This window comes from Hyperoodon ampullatus (genome assembly GCF_949752795.1).
Source record: "Hyperoodon ampullatus genome assembly, chromosome: X".
Classification (NCBI taxonomy): Eukaryota; Metazoa; Chordata; class Mammalia; order Artiodactyla; family Ziphiidae; genus Hyperoodon; species Hyperoodon ampullatus.
The window spans coordinates 22,590,319-22,609,510 of NC_136913.1; the positions used below are offsets into that span (position 1 = coordinate 22,590,319).

General features: G+C 42.6%; 1 protein-coding gene across 4 annotated transcripts in view; it reads left to right on the forward strand.

Moving 5' to 3' along the window:
- The window catches only part of POLA1 (DNA polymerase alpha 1, catalytic subunit), a gene marked incomplete at both ends in the record, with an annotated part of 294,126 nt that extends 274,934 nt beyond the window's left edge, over positions 1–19,192 (forward strand). For all 4 annotated transcript variants that reach the window (XM_079728267.1, XM_079728268.1, XM_079728270.1 and 1 more), the window contains one exon: positions 19,047–19,192. In XM_079728267.1, the coding sequence (XP_079584393.1) occupies positions 19,047–19,192 (146 nt within the window). The remainder of the gene's footprint in view (positions 1–19,046) is intronic.

The window sequence follows — 19,192 nt, forward strand, 5'->3', positions numbered from 1 at the left end:
AGTTTCCTTTAAAAGTTCCCATAATTCACATAATCAACTTCAGCCTTCTCAGCAAACTCAGCTACCCTAAGAGTTCCAGACAGCCAAGGTTTTCCTGCCACTGTGACACATTAATAAAGCTTCCCAAAATTCCTGGACAGGCACAGAAAGGGGCAAAAATGATTGCTTCTGAGAAGGGGCATGGGGTGGATGGGAGACTTTTTGTTGGTTGCTTAGTTCTTGAATCTTGTCCGTTAAAAATGCACATAATTTCTCGTATCAAAAATTCAGTTTGGCTGCTTACCAAAAGCAGTCCCTTTTCCCATAGCGTTCCCCTTCCCCAGACGTCAAAAGCAGCCACTCGTAACTCATCCTGCTGCCGCTGCTAGTGTTTCCTCCTTATCTCTGAACAACTGGCACAGAGTGCCGTATCTGGTCACTTCCTACAGTGGACAGCTCCCACCCCCACCACATACGCCGCCTCCTGCTCCCTCCCCCACCCCACGCTCACGCGGCAGTTATCACGATTCTGACAGCTCAGCAGTCAGTATTTATACATACCAGACCTTCCCCTGGTTATCTAAACCTGCTCTTAATCCAGTTCAGACATATCCGGTATTCTGGGCCGATGGCTGTCATGGCCTGATGCACAGCTGTTCTCCTGGGGCGCTCCCCTTACCCTCACCTGGGCATCGCCTTCACTTAGCACTTATTTCAGAGTGCTCGTGTCCTAGGTTCTGGTAACTGCTCCTCTTTTGGGGAGAGGTAGCGTAAGTATCTCTTCCAGTAGCTTCTGAGAAAAGGTCCATGGCAGATAAAGTGTTGAGACCTTGCTTGTCTTAAAATGTTCTTAGTCCGCCCCATACCGAATCAATAGTTAGAGAATTCTAGGCTGGAACTCAGTTTCCTTCACAATTTTGGAAACATTATTCTTCTGTCTTTTTTGAAAGCCTTTTAGATTCCTAATCCTTTCTATATGTGACCTTCTTAAATCGCTGGTTCCTGTTTAGAAACTTGTAGCATCTCCCGTGCACCTAGTCATGGCCACATTCACGATGGTGTGTCTTGGTCTCGAGCAGTTTTCACTCCTGCTGCTGGGCACTTTCCATCTGAAAAGGCAAGCCCTCCAGTTCTGGGAAGTTTTCTTGAATTTCTTCTTTGATTACCTCCTCATCGTTTCCAGTTAAGTTTTTTCTTTCTGCTATTACGCTTTCAATTTCTAAGAACTTTTCCTTCTTCCCCAAGTGTTCTTGTTTCACGGATGAAATATGTCAGTAACTGGAGTGTTTTTTCTCATGGGCTGGTCGGTTCCCCAGAGTAGACTTTTCCAGTCTCCTACCTTGGGCAGGGGTGGGAGGGGAGGGATGAGGCTGGCTGCCAGCATCTGGGAGGAAAGGGAACTCAGGGTCTCAACATCCAGTATCGGCCCATTGTCCCCTTCATTTCAGAGACCCTCACCAGAGAATAAGCCTTCTGCCAGAATGAAGGTAGATATCTGGGGCCTGTTTCTGAAACATACTTCAGCCATTTTCTAAGGACACCCTTCATCTGTTCTTCTAGAGATAATCTTGGGACACCAGTTCACAAGCCCTTGGGAGTTCTGTGGAATGAACCAGGTTCCTTTTCAACTCTCCCTACTGCCTGCTTAGAATTCCGCCTTCTAAGTTCTGTTAAGTAAATTGCCTCTTGTCCTTCTGTTTTCTAACTTTTGCTTTTGGCACCTCCATTCCTGTTTTCCTCTTCCTTGGAGTTTATTATGCCTTTAAAAAAAATCCTTTACTGTAATTTTAGTGGAGATTTAGGAGTTCATGGAGCTAAATATATGTATTTAGTGTGCCATCTTTAACCAGAAATTTGGGAGTTTTCATTGCATGCTTTTTTGTGCAGTTTGAATTTTGTCCATATTTATGTTCTAAGAATTCAAAATATAAATATTTGGGAAATTCCCTGGTGGTCCAGTGGATAGGACTCTGTGCTGTCACTGCTGTGGCCCGTGTTCAATCCCTGTTCGGGGAACTAAGAACCCACAAGCCGCGTGGCACGGCCATAGATAGATAGATATAGATAGATATATAGATATAGATATATATAGATACATATTTGTAAACAAAGCTTCCTTTGTTCTTTATTACAGTTAAGAAAGATATTTCCACTTAAATCTGTACTACCATTTGAACATTCACGAAATCCAAAGGCCTCAAAATATGGAATAGAGGAGGCTGGCAGAGGTCTTTGTGCACCACCCTCTTAGCTCATATTCCACGTGGGTCAGATATGATGGGAAGTAGTTCTTTCTGTGTCTTCTTCCCTTTTTGATTAGATTTTAGATGAGACCCATAATTCAAAGTATAGTATAGTACTAAGTATGCAAATAGTAACAATAATAGTTAACATTTATTGAATACACTGAGCCCCAGATACTGTGGTAAGCGTGTTCCGTGTTTTAACTTCATTCCCAGAACAACCTTATGAAGTAGGCACTACTGTTATCCCTATGTTACAGATGAGAAGATGGAAGTACAGAGATATTAAGAAACCTGCTCAAGGTAACATAGCAAGTTGATGGCAGGGTCAGGATTCAAACCCAAACAGTCTAGCTGTAGAGCACATTTTAAACTTAACTGCTTATGTGCACAGTACTAATGGTTTGTAAATCATGTGAATAACTAAAAGTACTATCCCCAACTTTGTTGCACATGTTCCCAAACTTCCTTAAAGGACCAGTTGCCATAACTTCACCAACTTATAGCTCTTTTTTCCACATAAAACTTGCCAAAATGTCACTAGACTAAGGGAAAAAAATCTTCACTATTTACCTCAAGTAAAATATTATTAGCAGAGAACTGGTTGGTATTAAGATAATTGCATAAAACTTGATTTTCATTGCATGAAAAGGATGTAAATTGGCCACTTACCCTAAAATAGTACTAGAGAATGCAAGTGATAAAACATGTCAATATTCCTCTTTTTCCCTTTATTAGTAATTGAGGGATACTTTAAAAATCATAAAAGATTACATAAGAGCTTTAGAAGAATTCAGATTTTCTTTACTAGGCAGTCATGTTCATTTTTATAAAACTGACATCACTGTTAAACCATTTTTACCTCAGGTTAAAATTTGACTGACCTTTTCTGCTACTGAGTCATACCAGGTCACTGAAACCTAAAATAAGTATGTTCTAAGCATTGGGCAACCATTATAACCTATTTAGAGCCAAGATCCACTCAAGACACGTTGATTTCTTCTATGTCACCACCGAGATGGCCAACACGTGCATCAGTAATGTCCCCATGTTCTCATTAGCTCTCCAAGAAGGGAAGGATGCCAGGAAGATGTGCAGAAGTAAATTCAATGGACTCTCTTTGGTCCAGAGTTATGGCTGTTGTTCTATATGTCAGCCTGTTTGTTGCTAACATTTTTTTTTCTGCAATAACCTATTTTGCGATTTGACTTGACCCACGGTTCATCTGAATCCAGGCAATTACACTTATAGTAAAGGTTCTGCTGTCCAGTTTTTCTCCATCCTGAGGAATGTCAGGAGGCGAGTATTCTGCATCTGAAGGGAACATGAAAAATAAAAATGGAAACACCTGAAGAGTGCTTTCACTCACATTAATCTGCTGCTCTTAGTGATGAGGCTCTGCTCTGCACGTGGCCTCAGAGCAGGAATTAAGCGTCAGACTGAGTGATGCTGCCTTGGTGTTCAGGTAGAAAGGCCTCATTCGCAAGGATAATAAAATGTACTGACTTCAGTTACAAGGGGAATTTTGCCCCTTGAGTTTGAGTTGGGGAAATGACCTACAAATCACTAATATCCACGCATTGTGGAAGAGATTTGGACCCTGTATTTTCCCATATCTCCCCCTTATTAGATGGTAATTTTCCTTTAGGGATTTGGGTTTCTCGGGGTATGCATTGATAGGGAGATGGAAAGAGAGAGTAATGAATTAAAATCATTTTATGGTAAGTGTCTGTGCCTTTTCAACTATACGCTTCTCTTTGTAGAACTCTAAGTCAGGAAAATCATTCAGGTGAAGACTATGCATTTTGATGTTAACAGATTCCACTCTTATAGACAGACAACCAGTTAACAACATGAAATGAGGCGGTGATGGTTTTCGAAATGAAATAATGTTTGATGTAACCTCGGGTTTCTCTCTGAACTTTGGCCATATTGTTAGAAAAGCTAGGAGGAGGGGAGCAGCTGTGTAAAGCACAGAATTACACACGTGGAAAAAAAATTAATCTAAATACTAAGGGAGAAGCCTGTGTTCTCTTGCATGATATTTAGCAGCAAGAGCAAGGAGAGGGCTGTTTCTTTCTTTGTGTAAAATGTGCAGTAGTTACAGTAAACACAAGATTTCCAAATCTCAGAGGACTCTCTTGACAGTTGCTTGATAACAGCTTTTTTCATTCCATAGTTTTGACAGTTTGTGTGTGTTGCCGTATCTAGTGTAAACTAAAACATCACTGTCATTCTGTTTTTCTTTTGTATGTGGCTTCTTTTTTTTTTTTTTTCATCTTTAGGATAATGAAAAAGATGGGCTTTTCACTTGTAGACTAGAGTAAGGCAAGTTGTGTGTGGAGATTAGCGTGTGTTTATGAGTTCTGAAAGATTCGAGTTGACAGCAGAACACTGCTTTAAATAATTTTTTTTCTCCATATTGCTTCAGTAAAAGTGTAAGTGGGATGTGTAAGTTTTCTCTTAATCTTTTGATAAATAGCAAATCTTAGGCATCTGTGTGGGTACCTATATTTATCTGTGGTTATTGAAAGTGAATGAATACAATAAATATCTGTAGCGCTCCTGGCTGTGCAGCCTTTGAGAAATGGAAAGCATTCTGTTCCTTGTTGTCTGAGAGGGCCTTGCCCTGCCCCGCCCCACCTTGGTACTTTCAGTCCCCACGTATGCTTCCCATCAGCTGGTGGATCCCCCATCCCACCTGCTTCTGCCAAGTTCATAACTAAATGAAGTCATCAGTTTGTTTTAGAAACAACAGGGTTTCAGTTGTTGTTTGTTTATCTGATCTTTGTTTTTCTGGAGGAACTCTAGAAACTAAACTGCATCAGCACCATTTGCAAGGCTGCAGGGGAGACAGCAGACCAGGAGCAAATGTCAGGGTCATGGTGGTCTTTACTCATCGGATGCAAACTCTCAGATTCTTCAGATTCAGGAAGGGGTCCCATACCTGGGTTACCTTCCCCCCTCCAGCCCTGATAACCTTTTATGTGTAGAAATCTCAGTGAGGTTATTTTGCCATCAAACCAAATTTTGCTGTAGCATAGCAAAGCTCCCGATGCCATCATCTGGCATGTTACAGACAAATTCCAATTACTTTTCTACTTCGAGCTATTGTTAAACACTACAAGCTAGCTGACAGTAAAATTATAAATACAGGTGTTGTCACACTACACTATAATCAGAATTTTAATTTGAATTTTCATTTGTAAAGCCTTTTTTTCCCACATGAAAATGGGAATAGAATTAGTTTTATTGACAGTAAAAAGACATTTTGAAAGCTTCCTAAATCATTACCTGTATTTAGCAGGAGGAAAAATTGTATATGTCCATGTAAAAAGAAGAGTTTTATTATCACATATTTACTCATTATATTTGGTGGTAAATAAAACGGGGAAGACATGTTTGACAAATGATTGATGGAACTCACTCGGTTTTTGCTTCATCAGAACAATAGACAGACATAAATATATATTTTGCTTTTGTTTTGTTCTGCTATTCCTAATGCAGACCTGTAGACAAAATCTTCTTCCAGCAAATTAAGTACAGCCTGTTGGGAGTCTGCATGCCAAGCTCAACTTTTTATTTGGCAATTTTCTCTTCTTCCCCATATTCATCATCTGTGGTGCTCTTTTTTCCCCCTTTGCGTGCTGGTTGGAGTGGGTTCCCCCTTCTCAAGTCCCTTTTTTTTTTCCTCAAGGCATTTAGTGTCGTGTCTGCCAGATTTCAGTGATGAGCAGCGAATTGCTTTTAAAGTGGGCATTATGCCAGTTCAGCAGCACAATGGAAAACCAATCTTCCACCATTCTACTTTTGATGCTGTTATTGTAGCATTTTAGATAACTGCTGCCACAAAAAAAGAAAAAGAAAGAAAAAAAAAAAGATGTGCTCAATTGCTACCAGTTAGTCAAGTTAAATCCAGAGTAGCATTAAAATTACTCTGAAAACTGTTTGTCAGAGGTCATGTGCCGTCTGTGGCTGCCGTACATAGGATAGATGTTCTGTTCTGGTGGGGTTTTTCCCTTTATTATTACTGTGACTGACCAGCTCTCTAAATAGCCCTTCACTACCTGTTTACTTATTGTCTTCACCTCCCTGTTGAAAAAAATGCGTCAAACAGAAATGCTGAAAAGTTTCTTTAAAGTGCTGGAAATAGCAGGAGAGTGAGTGAGTTGTTCGGGGTGCTAGAGTTTGTACAGTGTGAAAGCAAAAAAAAAAAAAAAAAAAAAGTGGGGGGAGAGCAAGAACATAATTCTCTGGTTTCTATAGCAAGATTACTGTTTTCTTCTTTTTATCTTCACTTTTCAACCACTGGGTTCACTGTTCTACTTTTTTTCTTAATAGCACAAATGCAATTTATCCTCTCTCCATCTCGAGTCCCTCCCCCGCTCCACTGGCTTTGCTTGTGAATGAAAGGGACTCCCACTATGACTACAGGACAGATGGCAGCTGTATATGTTGTATTTGATGTATTTTGAAGTGAACCATATTTTTAAATTCAGGGCCAACGGATGGGCTATTTTGAGGGTGGCAGTAACACTATACTTCAAGCCTGCTCCACTTCCACAGAATTTATTTAGACTTTTAAAATTGCATAAATAAATAACCTATAATCTGTGCTCAAAATAATTGAGTTGTGATCTATTAGATGTATTACAAAAATAATAAAAGCAACTCAGGTTTCTGGACTGCCTTTCTTCTAAAGAATGTATGTTTATTTATCTTTATACTATCTCTAATGGATTTTTCTCTCTGTGTTAACCATATCTATTATATCATCAGACTCTAAGCCTTATGAAGGCAGGCATTTTTCAAATTTATTATTTTGTTTGTTAGTTATATTCCACATAAGAGTAAAATCATATGGTATTTGTCTTTCTCCATCTGACTTATTTCGCTTAGCATAATACCCTCAAGATCCATCCATGCTGTTGCAAATGGCAAGATTTTGCCCTTTTTTATGGCCGAATAGTATTCCATTGTATATATACACACCACATCTTCTTTCTCCATTCATCCATTGATGGTTGTTTCCTTGTCTTTCTTGGCTATTGTAGATAATGCTGTGATGAACATAGGGGTGCATATATCTTTTTGTATTCTTTTCGTATTCTTTGGGTAAATAGAAGTGAGATAGCTGGATCATATGGTACTTCTACTGTTAATTTTTTGAGGAATCTCCATGCTGTCTTCCATGGTGGCTAAGGCAAGCATTTTTGTCCGTCTTGTTCATTCCTGTATCCCCAGGGCTTAGAACAGTTATCTGGCACATAGTAGGCACTCAATAAATATTTCTTGAATGAGTTAATAATCCACGCTTCTCCTGTGGGTTCGTAGAATTGTAGTGTATTTATTTATTCATATTTTTAAAAATCCAGCTAGAATGTCAAACTGTGCTCCTGAAGTATAGCAGTCATACTGATTTAGTCTTTGATTCCTTCCTTCACCCCTACCCCATCCCAAATTGTGCTTGACACCCTGTGGGTACTCAATAAATATTTGTTGAATGAACAAGTGGAGAAGCCCAAACACGGGTAATTTGCCAGTGGGGGATGTCGTCATTTGGTCGTAGAGATGAAGATAGACAAATGCTGCACCTGTCAAGAGTCTCCGAGTTCTCAGCTTTATGTTAGTCCAGAGTTCTTTCCCAGGTATCATGGTTTTCTGGGCTTGTAGTCAAGCATGTTTCAGATCCATATTTTCCTCAGTTTCTAGTTTAACATTTAATGTTAGCTGAAGCATTCAAGAAAAGGCCCTGATAATGATGCGGTCAGTATTCGTAACCAGCCCATCCGCTAGTGCCACCTAAATGAAGCCATTGCATGTTCTCCAGTGTGAGTGGTCCTGTCTTAACACGGGAAGGAGGCTGCCCTGCATAGTGGGATGCATCCGTGCTAGCAGTTACATCTCCCTCAGCAACATTTACCTTTTCTGTGGAATTGTGGTTTAGGTATTCTGTCATTCCATCACATCCTTCACTGCCTGCTTCCCTGGAACTCCCCGCTTCCATCTGCAGAGTGAGGGAAATGAGGGCCTAGAGGCTGCTTAACAAGGTCAGAGGGTTCAGAGAATTCAGTGACTTAATCACGAACTGTACTGTGTAAGAGACACACCGCTCTCCCTTTTAATCATTGAGTCTTAAGTGTGACATAGCTTTAAATGGCTAGCAACAATTTGCAAATCAGTCAGACCCATTTTGTAATTAGCTTTGGACTAAGCATTAAAAAGTATACATTGAGGATTGTGATAGTAAAAATGCAGAGCAATGTGTGTATTCTTTGTTGACATGGAGGTGGGGAGTGTCTCTAACTACTAACAGATTCTCTCAAAAGAATGCCTTGATAGAAGCCCTTTTTTTTTTTAAGGAGCATATAAAAGGACTTTCTTAAGTTTTACCACAAGAAAGAACCTGAGAATGTGCAATAGAACTTGTTTGTGGCTTTATTTGAGAAGAACCTGGAATGTGCAATAGAACTTCACTGATGTGCTCATTCCATCTTTTTTTCTCTAATCATTTGACCTTCATCCAAGAAGAACCAAAGAACACACTGAAATAAGAATTCATATTTTTATTAGAGCAGATTTTATTAGAGCAGATTTTAGATCTATAAAGTGAACCATTTGGCCTTACATGCCCTGGTACAGCATTGTACCCCGGGGGGAAGATGAGCATGTTCGTTCTAGCATCCTGCATCAACATGGGCTAAAGTTCCAAAGACTTTCAGTTGCCTGGGCCAAAGACGGGAGATCTTCTGTAAGAGTGCTGAGGAGAACTTGTGCATTTCTGAATCTCAGTCACGCAGGCTGGGGGGTAGGAGAGTGCGAGTTGCTCTTTGTGTCCCTCCACACTGAGTTTAGAGGAAAGAGCACGAGCCTTGCAAAAAGCTTCCTGGTCCAGTTTCCTCATGGGTATCGTGTCTCCTCTGTTTAACTTATGGGGTTGTTTTCATTGTAGCTGCTTAGCTTCGCCATTGTGGCCATGGACTATTCAGAAACAAATGGGCATGGCTGTGTTCCACTAAAACTTTATTGATAGATACAAGTGGCAGCCTGGGTTTGGCCTTCAGGCCATAGTTGGCTAACCCTTGCCCTATAATAAAAGGTATAAAACATAAAATACCAAAAAATTTTTGACTGCTTCTAGTAAAGAACCCCATTTGGGAGTCAGCCAGTATGGCCAGTGCTTGGCCACCCTTGTGAGGAAGAAGCCTAAAGGGACTCCGTCTTTCAAGAGAAAGCCTTCTGTAATTTTTAGGTCACACTTCCCAAATTCTTGCCAAATTCTATAGGGAGAATTTACATTTCATTCAGCTTGTGTTTATCAGTGGCTTCACTTAGGCCACCTAGTCTCACAAGAGCCTTTAGCTTTTCTCTAAGAAAATGTTCCTTCCTTAAGACACTCCATTTCCTTAGATGTAAGTTATGGTAGAGAAAGGATGCCCGTATTAAAATTGCTAAGTAGGCTGGAGCACTGCCACTAGTTACCTCCCCAGGGCAACCCTAGAGTCTTTGATGGGGGAGAAGAGTTGATAGAGAGGGACAATGGCCATCTTGATGACCAACCAGTTAAGGTTTCAAGATATGTGGTCAATTCTTTTTTTTTTTTTTTTTTTTTTTTTTTTTTTTTTTTTTTAGTATTTATTTATCTGGCTGTGCCGGGTCTTAGTTATAGCATGTGGGATCTAGTTCCCTGACCCCAGGGATCAAACCCAGGCCCCCTGCATTGGGAGCGTGGAGTCTTAGCCACTGGACCACCAGGGAAATCCCCTATGTGGTCAATTCTGTTGAAAGTGGTAGAGAATCCTACTTAAGGAGTGTCACTGTCATATCCTGGAATGGAGTACACCACGGTCTTCAGGTTTCCAAGAGACAGAATCATATTAGCTTAATGGAAGAACTTATCCCAGAGAAAGTACAGTATATCAGTTCATAGAATTTAAGAAGGTACAGGTTGCTAATCCTGATACCCTGAAAACATTGGTATTTCAGACTTCATGGTTGGTTCTTTGAGTGGCTGGATTGCTTTAATATTTAGATTGTATCTGATGAGTCAGAAATTCAAAACCACATCCATTTTACATAAACATTAAATACAGAGCAGCCAAAAAAAATCTATCTAATACAGAATTTACCTTCTTATATTTTCCTTGGATAATGAGTTTGATGTCATTTAACAGTCTGCCTTTGACTTTCTCTTTCTGCTTTTCCTCAGATTTCTTAAGATCTTAGATTCCCACCCATTCCCTAGGCACTCCACACTGAGTCAGTTAGCTTAGGCACTCCACACTGAGTCAGTTACTCCAGCAAGTTGGCAAATAATATATTTATTCATGTTTTCCTGTATTCCCACCACTTGTCCAGGGCAGTGGCCCTCTCTGATAGGCTGTTTCTAAGATGGCACCCCAATGATCCCCATATTACTCTTGTGCAGTAGCCCTCTTCCTTTGCGTGTGGGCTGGACCAAGTGACAAGGGATGGGATAGCACTTCTGAGATTAAGTTACAAAAGAGTTTGACTTCTCTCTTGAGCACGCACTCTCTCTTGCTCACTCACTCCGAGGGAAACCAGCTGCCATGTTGTGAGCTTCCCTGTGGATAAGCTCGCATGATGAGATATTGAAGCCTCAGTCCAACAACCTGAGAGGAATATATAGTCATTTATTATATTATTATGTTGCCAGAGTACCTATTTGATTTGGATTAATCAAAAATGTTCACTTTTCCTCCATAAAGAATGTAATTCTCACCATCTTGGAGTATGACATCTATAGATGCGTGATACACAAGTTGGGAGGGAATGTTCACAACCCATGAACAAACATGGAACCCAGGAAAGGCCGAGAGCCCTTGGAATAATTGTAGCTGCATCCATCCCCAGTGTGCAGAAGGGAAAGGGTGTTGACGGAGGCTTGCCTTAGTGCCAGGATCTAGGCGGGCACAGCCTCTTTTCTGTCCTCTATCTAGAAAGTGGAAGTGGCCCTGGGCCCTGATCATAGCATAACTGTTAGCTCCACGTCCAACTATGGCCCAGTCATAGTTCTATCCAGTTTACATGGATTAGAACTGTCCCTGACACAGTAGCATGGGCCGTGAGAACAGGAGGCTGGTGAGAAGGGAAGATATCCAGAGGATTAAGGGGCAACCAAGGCAAGGCCTCTCTATGTTCTTTTGCCTTTATCCCTAAGAGGACAGGAGCTTAGCTGGTGACACAGCCTTCGGCCCAGACAGGGAGTGTGGAAGCCGTTCCCTTGGGTGCCCCTTGTGCCTATTTGCTACACCCTAAGGGCATTTTTCTTCTCCCACCTGCGGAAAATGATCACTTAAACTGGACTGTAGCTTTTCCCACCTATCTGTCACCATCACTGTCAGTGACTAACATTTGTTGAGCATAACTTGATCCCAGAAACTGCCTGGGCACACTAACCCTTCAACCTACTCATTCATTAAAGTGAATAAAAATAAGCAGGGGCTTGACATCCACAGATAAGAGCCCAGAAATGAGTCCAGAATTTCCGATTCCAAAGCCAATGCCAACTCCCAATCTATACTTACTGCATTTAGTACATTTTCTTTTCCTCCCTCGTCTGCCCTTCTCTCCCAAAAAAGAGTGTGCCGGCCCACACCCACACCCTGTTAACTTCCCAGGGTAAATGATTTCCAGGTCCTGTGAGTAGTACATGTCACCAGATAGCACCCAGGTTTAGAAACCATGTAAGTAGAGATTAAGCTAATTAAACATCAAGATTAGAAATGGCGGGACTTCCCTGGTGGCGCAGTGGTTAAGAATCCACCTGCCAATGCAGGGGACACAGGTTCGAGCCCTGGTCCAGGAAGATCCCACGTGCCACAGAGCAACTAAGCCCGTGCACCGCAACTACTGAGCCCCCGTGCCACAACTACTGAAGCCCGCGCGCCTAGAGCCCGTGTTCTGCAACAAGAGAAGCCACCGCAATGAGAAACCCATGCACCGCAATGAAGAGTAGCCCCTGCTCATGACAACTAGAGAAAGCCCGCGTAGCAACAAAGACCCAATGCAGCCAAAAATAAAGAAATAGATTAGAAATGGTATGTGAACAATAAAGATACTCCGTACACTTCTTGGATATTGTTGCTGACACAAGGCTTTGAAAGCCTGGAGTCTTCAGGAAGAGTGGTACAGGTGGAAAATGTTATTTCAACACTCTGAGGCTGTGAGGTCATTGAAATCAGACATAGCTGAAAATTGTGTACTTCTGGTCCTCAGTGGGGGGGGGCAGGGGGATGGGTGTAAACAGCAGAATCTGGGAATCTTTAAAACTCAAAACACATTTCTCACCCTCCCTTTCCCCACAAGGACCCATGAGAATGGAGTTGGGTGGTGAACGCTGGATGGATGTATTGAAAAACAAACTTCACAGTTGGTTCTGCTTTCCCACCTCCCAACCCAGCTGCCCTCCCACCCCCACCCCAAGTACTGCTGACCTGCAGCTAATCATCTTTGCTCTTGACTGTCATGGAACACTGATTAGATATTAAGATATTTGGAATATTTCCATTTTCTTATGACTTCATGTATATTAAAAAATAGCACTGGACTTTCCTGGTGGTGCAGTGGTTAAGAATCCACCTGCCAATGCAGGGGTCACGGGTTCGAGCCCTGGTCCGGGAAGATCCCACATGCCGCAGAGCAACTAAGCCCGTGCGCCAGAAGTACTGAAGCCTGCGCACCTAGAGCCTGTGCTCCGCAACAAGAGAAGCCACCACAGTGAGAAGCCCACGCGCCACAATGAAGAGTAGCCCCCTCTCACTGCAGCTAGAGAAAGCCCGTGTGTAGCAACGAAGACCCAACGCAGCCAAAAATAAAATATAAATAAATAAAATAAATTTATTAAAAACAATTTTTTTTTAAATAGCACTCACATCAAATCCACTGTAGCTGCCACCTGTCCCATTGGCTTTGATGAAATAACAAGCTCATAGAATAGAGGGCCATGAAGGGTGTTTGCATTAGCAGCCATATTGGGAGGGTTTGGGGAGAAACTGACGTGTTTTCTCCTGGGGCAGTAACTCAGAACTCTAGGCCTTTGGTAGAGTTTATCCTTAATAAAACTTAGTTTCATATTGGAAACCGCTTGTTGAAGGTCAACATTTTATTGCTACTTTTTCTGCCCGAATGCAGTATAGAACCCTTTGAAGAATAAAATTTTGCTCAATATATCCAGAAGAGTTCCTCTAGTTCTGATAGCTAACAGTGTACAATACTCTTGTATACCACAATGATGGCTCTTTTTAAACATTAGGGTAGTTTTTAAAAAAGGCAATAAAGTCATTGTAATTCATAGAACATGCTGTAATACAGAGATACATGTAAAATACAATCTGTGTACCTGATTGCAGGTAACAGAGTTAAATGTGCCAGTAATTTCAAACACAGTTTGATATTTCCCATAATAAAATATAATGCCAAAAAATTAAATATCCAGTATCAATGGATTCGAAATGGTTTTGATATTTCTTTTTGTCCTTTCCCATGAAGAGCAATTTATTTCCCGTTTTAAAGTGTGGGCAGGATGATTACTAGCGCGCTGTAATGTAATTGTGTTGCATTGATAAAATAAAAGTTGTCCTTTATCTGTGTCCTGATAATGTTCAATTTACAGGCTGGCTTCTCTGCCACCTCTTCAGTGCTTTGAGTATTCCAGCTCTCCTCCCTTCCTGCTCTGAGAGCGCACAGAACTGTTTGAAATCCACTGGTACAATTGTCAAATCAATTATTCATTCTCTGCAATTATGCTCGCACAAAGAACATTTTGCTGGTCTGAATGATGATTAAATTAACAGCTATTCCAGCTGCCTGATAACATCTAATAGAATATTCATAAGCCCAAAATGGAATGAATTATCTCCATTAACTTCATCATGCTCACTTAATTACATGCTTGTTATTGTATTTACACCTTGTTAGATACCGCTGAAGCTGATCCAGTGGCTGGCCGGGAATTGGAAGCGTCTGTCATGGGGCAGTTGGAGCGCGTTTTGTAGGAAATGCTATTTATTTTAAATGCTCCACCTGCTGGGAGCCGAGGTTAGTCAGCAGCACTGAGATGAATTGGGAAACGGGGTGTAAAAAGAAATAATGTGCTTCTGACAGGCTCCGTGGCTTTTAAGTTGCTCTCATTCAGCCACTTCACAAAAAATTATTTTATTCCATCTCTCAGTGATGATGACATGATTGCTTTTGGGTAATCATTTACCATTCTGATTTTATTTTTTGAAGTAAATTGTCTGAAGTAATAGGTTCTTGGAATTACAGCGTGCCTTGCTTTTTCCTTAGAACTTTATTTAAGCTTGTCTTCCAGCATTTAACCCGAGTCCCCTCTTTCGTTTGATCTTCTAACTTTATTTATACAACAGTGCTTAATGATCCTACACAATGTGTTTTTTTCCCTCTCTGTACCCCCCAAAAAGAAAAATTCTGTCCAGTGTGGTTGACAGTACTTTTTATAACCTCAGCAAGAGGGATGCATGGGCAATTTTCTTCCGACATGACAAATACAAACACCCAAAACCCAACCCTGATAGAGTCACTTCATCCAGTTGAAAGGAAATTTTTGATCTCTTTCAAGGTGACTCTTTCTCCACTGCAACATGGTGGTGAGGGGCACGACTCTCCCTTCTATTTTTCACTCTAGATGTGGCCTTCTTGATGCCGGCTCACCCCGTCTGCTCCCCTCTTCCATGCCCCTCCGCTCCTTCCCAACTTCCAAGCACCAGCCCTTCGTGGTGGTGGCATCCGGCAGCGCCTCCCTTCGCTTGGAGAGGGAAGGGCGCTGTTCGCCACCACCAGGCCGCAGAAAGCCTCTGTTTATTGAACGTGAACCAGACCAGTGACGGAGAGAATTATAATCACACTTCTAAATACTTGTCAGATCAGCCCAGTAGAGCACTTGAGCTAAACCATGGATATTTTATTCTGTTGGAAGGCTGTATTGTGGTATCAACAGAAAAGGAGAGAAAAAAAATGGAAGATAATTATTTATCAGTAGGACTGGAGCTGGATAGTGGACTAACAGAAAGACTCTTCAGCCCTTAGAAATCTTTTAACATCTAAGATGTGATTTAACAGGTGACAGTGGTCCTCTAGGCATTGGTTAGTTGATGAATGCATCGTATGCTGTGTGTGCCTGGCACTGTGCCTTGTAAATTTTTTTCTAAATAAGAATTCAATGGGAGATGACGTTTTTTCTTTCTTATTTTGATGGAGAAATGTTTAATACTTGTCATTTGATTTGGGGCCCTAAATGTGTTTGTCTTTGAAACAGGGATGTCACTTGAGATCTTTCAGATCCCGTGCATTGTCCAGACTCGGTTATTGATTGATATTCAAGAGAAAGACAGCCAGGCTAGAGGCTCCAACAGCTCTCTATGGGTCGGATGGTTTTAAATTGTAAAGAGGTTTTCTTTCAAAATTCCCAAAGCTTCCTGCGTTCCACGCCTTATAGCAAAGCTCACGTTGCATTGAGGGAGGGAGGCTACGGATTAGAAAAGGTGGGAAATCAGAGAACGGTATGGTGGGAAGTCATGCAATTAAAAAACTGACTGAAATTATTACCTGATTTCATAATTGACAGAATATTTAATTCAGATATAGTAAATTGACACACCTCTACACAGAGACAATTATGACTGACTGTATAACACCTGACAGAATCAATTATAACTGACTGTTGTTTGATACCTTTGCACAGAAATAAATGAAACAGACATTCAGAACAGAGACGGCTGCTGCCTGTGTGCCTAAGCCTGCCTTAATTAAAATAAAATAACCAGTAGGCGATGTTAAAATGTCTTTGCCTCGTGCTTTCTAGTTCAGTGTGTTTCTTTAAGTCCAAAAAGGGTTCTACAAAGAGTAAAGCTGAAAAGAGATTTTCAGTTTACTGACACGGAAATAAAATATCTGAAATAGAGATGGTTTCCTTAGATGAGAGAATACTCCACTTTTTAAAAAAAATAGTTCTGACATCTTATTTGATCAGTTGACTTTTAAATAAAATATTTAAGACAAGTTCAACATGCAGATGACGGCCTAGGTCATCCCATGTAGAAAATACTGTAGCTTGTACGATTTTGAGGTTTTAGACTCTAATTAGTAGAAACCAACTTTTAAATTAGCAGTTCATTTTCTTGTCTGATAAAATATTGTGTGAATAGTTAATAGTCTAGTCTGACTCGGTTTTCATTGTTTTCATAGGGCTTGGGGACAGGATATTTTTGGTAATGAGTGTATAACCCCAAGGAATCATCATGTAGAAAGGACCAGGGTAAATAAGCTGTAGATACATGTTCCTCAAATGTTGTTCCCAGGAAAAGTAGATTTGCTTTGCTGGTGTATTAAGATGAGTGCTTTCCAGTGTTACTTCAGTCCACTAGAGTATATTTTGCTGGTGTGCTTGTGTGTTCCTTCCCTGTCTTGAAGTTTCGATTTTTTTGTTGGTTGTTGAGACAGCAACAGCCATGGCCAGTGGCATCTCTGTGGATGGGGCGGGATGGCTGCACGTCTTCTCCGCCTCTTGCCTGATGTCCTCTTGAAATCTTTTAACAGTTGTTGCTTCGGGTCAGGTGCTCATGAGATGGCCTCTTCCCTGACTCCCAAAACTGGAACAGGGAGAAGGAATCAGGTTCTACCGGCTACACTAACTGGTTTCCACCATTTAACCCTGGGATTTTCCCTTGAGTTCTAAAGTGGCGGGTGGGTGTAGCATTAAGGGAAACAGAGTGACAGAAGCCTAACGTGGGTGGCCCAGGTGCCCAAAGCAGGGAGAGAAAAACCACGAAGAAGGGGTGAGCCCTCTCCCCACCTCAGCTCCCACCCCCGATGTGGCCTGTGACAGCTCGTGCAGTTCTGTTTCCTAGAAGACCTTCCAAACGTTATTGATTCAGTTCTCATTGGGGAAGCAAGTAGGAGCCTTTTCCTGCATCTCTAACCGGCGTGGAATGGTGCCTGGGCCGTATTGACCGGCTGTGGGATATGCTGGCGGTCCCGGTTGTCTTTCACGAGGAAGAGCCCCAAGTGACGCTGGTTGTCATTCTGACTCCGCTGTGTAGCAGCGTAAATAGTCCCCTTTCTAACCAACCTGGTGGGAAAAGTCAGTACCCCATCAGCAGAGGAGGTAAACACATCAGGAGCCGTGCCCTCTCTCTTCCTCCCGTGCTCCGACTCACCACAGCTCCGTAAGTGTCTCTCCCCGTCACACATGCATTTGTGTCATTCACATGCACGGGGCGCTGGCCTCCGGCCGTCACTGCTCGGGCCATTGTTGTGTATTCCCAGACTCCGATAATTAGAACTTTCAAAGTGTCTCTCTCCTGGCTTAACGATGCGCCCCCTCTCTCTCTTCTCGCCTCTTTCCACCCGCTTTGGGCATTTAAATCCTCTCTACAAAACTTTTTGTTGTTGGTTTTTGAAAGGCAATTGATGTAATTTAGAAAAGGTTGTGGAGAACAAACACGAATGTGTAGCTAAGGAACAAAAACCTGGAGACCAAGTTTTCGTTTTCCAGGTGCTTTGTAGAGTTCACTGTTGCTCTGTTGTTTCCGTGGGGTTTTTTCTTTTGGTGATTGATATGCACTTGCACTCCCTTCCGTGTTTCCTTCCCGCTGCTTTCCTGTCCCGGGGCGCCGGACAGCCTCGTTCCCCCCAGCCTCCTTGGCCCAGGCCAGCATCTGGGGGCCTGCCCGTCTCTATCTGGGAGCAGTGACACGGGGTACAGGGACAGTGAGGGGCACGGGGCATAGTGAGCCTTGCGGAGCGTGGGCTCAGGGTTTTGGCTACCTGGGTTTGCATTTCTGCATCCTAGATCTCCAGCTATGTGCCCTGGGGCAAGTGACTTAACCACCCAGTTGGCTCAGCCATCAGATGGGGAATTTTTTTCTTAGAAGGGCCTCTCCAAACACCTCACAGGGTTCCTGAGCAGCTTTGAACAAAAGCTGTGTCATCTTAACCATCCTGGGCAGTGCTGGCAACCCCAGGGCTCACCCCCGTCCCCAAAAGACCAGACCTGGGTGTCTCTGCCCAGTGCTCCTTCCAAAGAACCAAATGTAGAGGTCTCACACCCTGGGGAGGGAAAGGAAGGACCCCCTCTCTCTCCGGCTGAGAGTACCCTTCGCTAAGGCCAGGGATGAATGGGGTGGCAGGAGCAGAGGAAGGACGGCTGCACCCCTCAAGTTCACGGGCACACAGTGCGGACAAAGAAGAAAAAAGCAATCTTGCCAATGGGCAGGTACTCTCCAGACAGCCTACCCCTCGCCTCTTTGAGCAGAGGAGATTTTGTGTAGCAGAGGGACGCAGATGGAAGGGACTAGAAGAAGCTGACTAGGCCCAGCTGATCTGGGGAGTTTGCGTTGGGAGGCTCTGCCTTCCTTTTGAGACAAACTAGTTCCTGCCACATCCGAACTTTGCATGCAGTTGTGTGCATGTGCTTGACAGTGCCGCGAATCCGGTGTCTGGGAGCGGAGTTCACCTTGCTTGCCGCACACGGCCGTGCACCTGCAGTTCCCGTCAGTCGAGGGTGGCTCTGTCCCCGGTGCGCTGAGTCAGCTAGGTGCTGAGAAGTGGCGGGCAGGGGGAAAGAAGAAAGGCTTCTACAGAGGAATCTCGGGGTCCTTTCCCCCCACCCCCGGCATGGGACTGGCCCCAGGGGTAGACCAGCCACAGGACCGTGAGGACATCTGACCTGGAGGTGAGAACAGAATGCACAACCCCTGCTTCTGGTGCTTGAGCAATACTGAATGCTCTTTAAAAGAAGCTGCCTCTGAGACTTGTAATCCTTTCACTTTTATTTCTTTTTAGATAAGTTGAAGAAGCAGTTTTTTACTCCCAAAGTTCTTCAGGACTATAGAAAACTCAAGAACACAGCAGAGCAGTTCTTGTCCCAAAGTGGCTACTCCGAAGTGAATCTCAGCAAACTCTTCGCCGATTGTGCTGTGTGGTCCTGA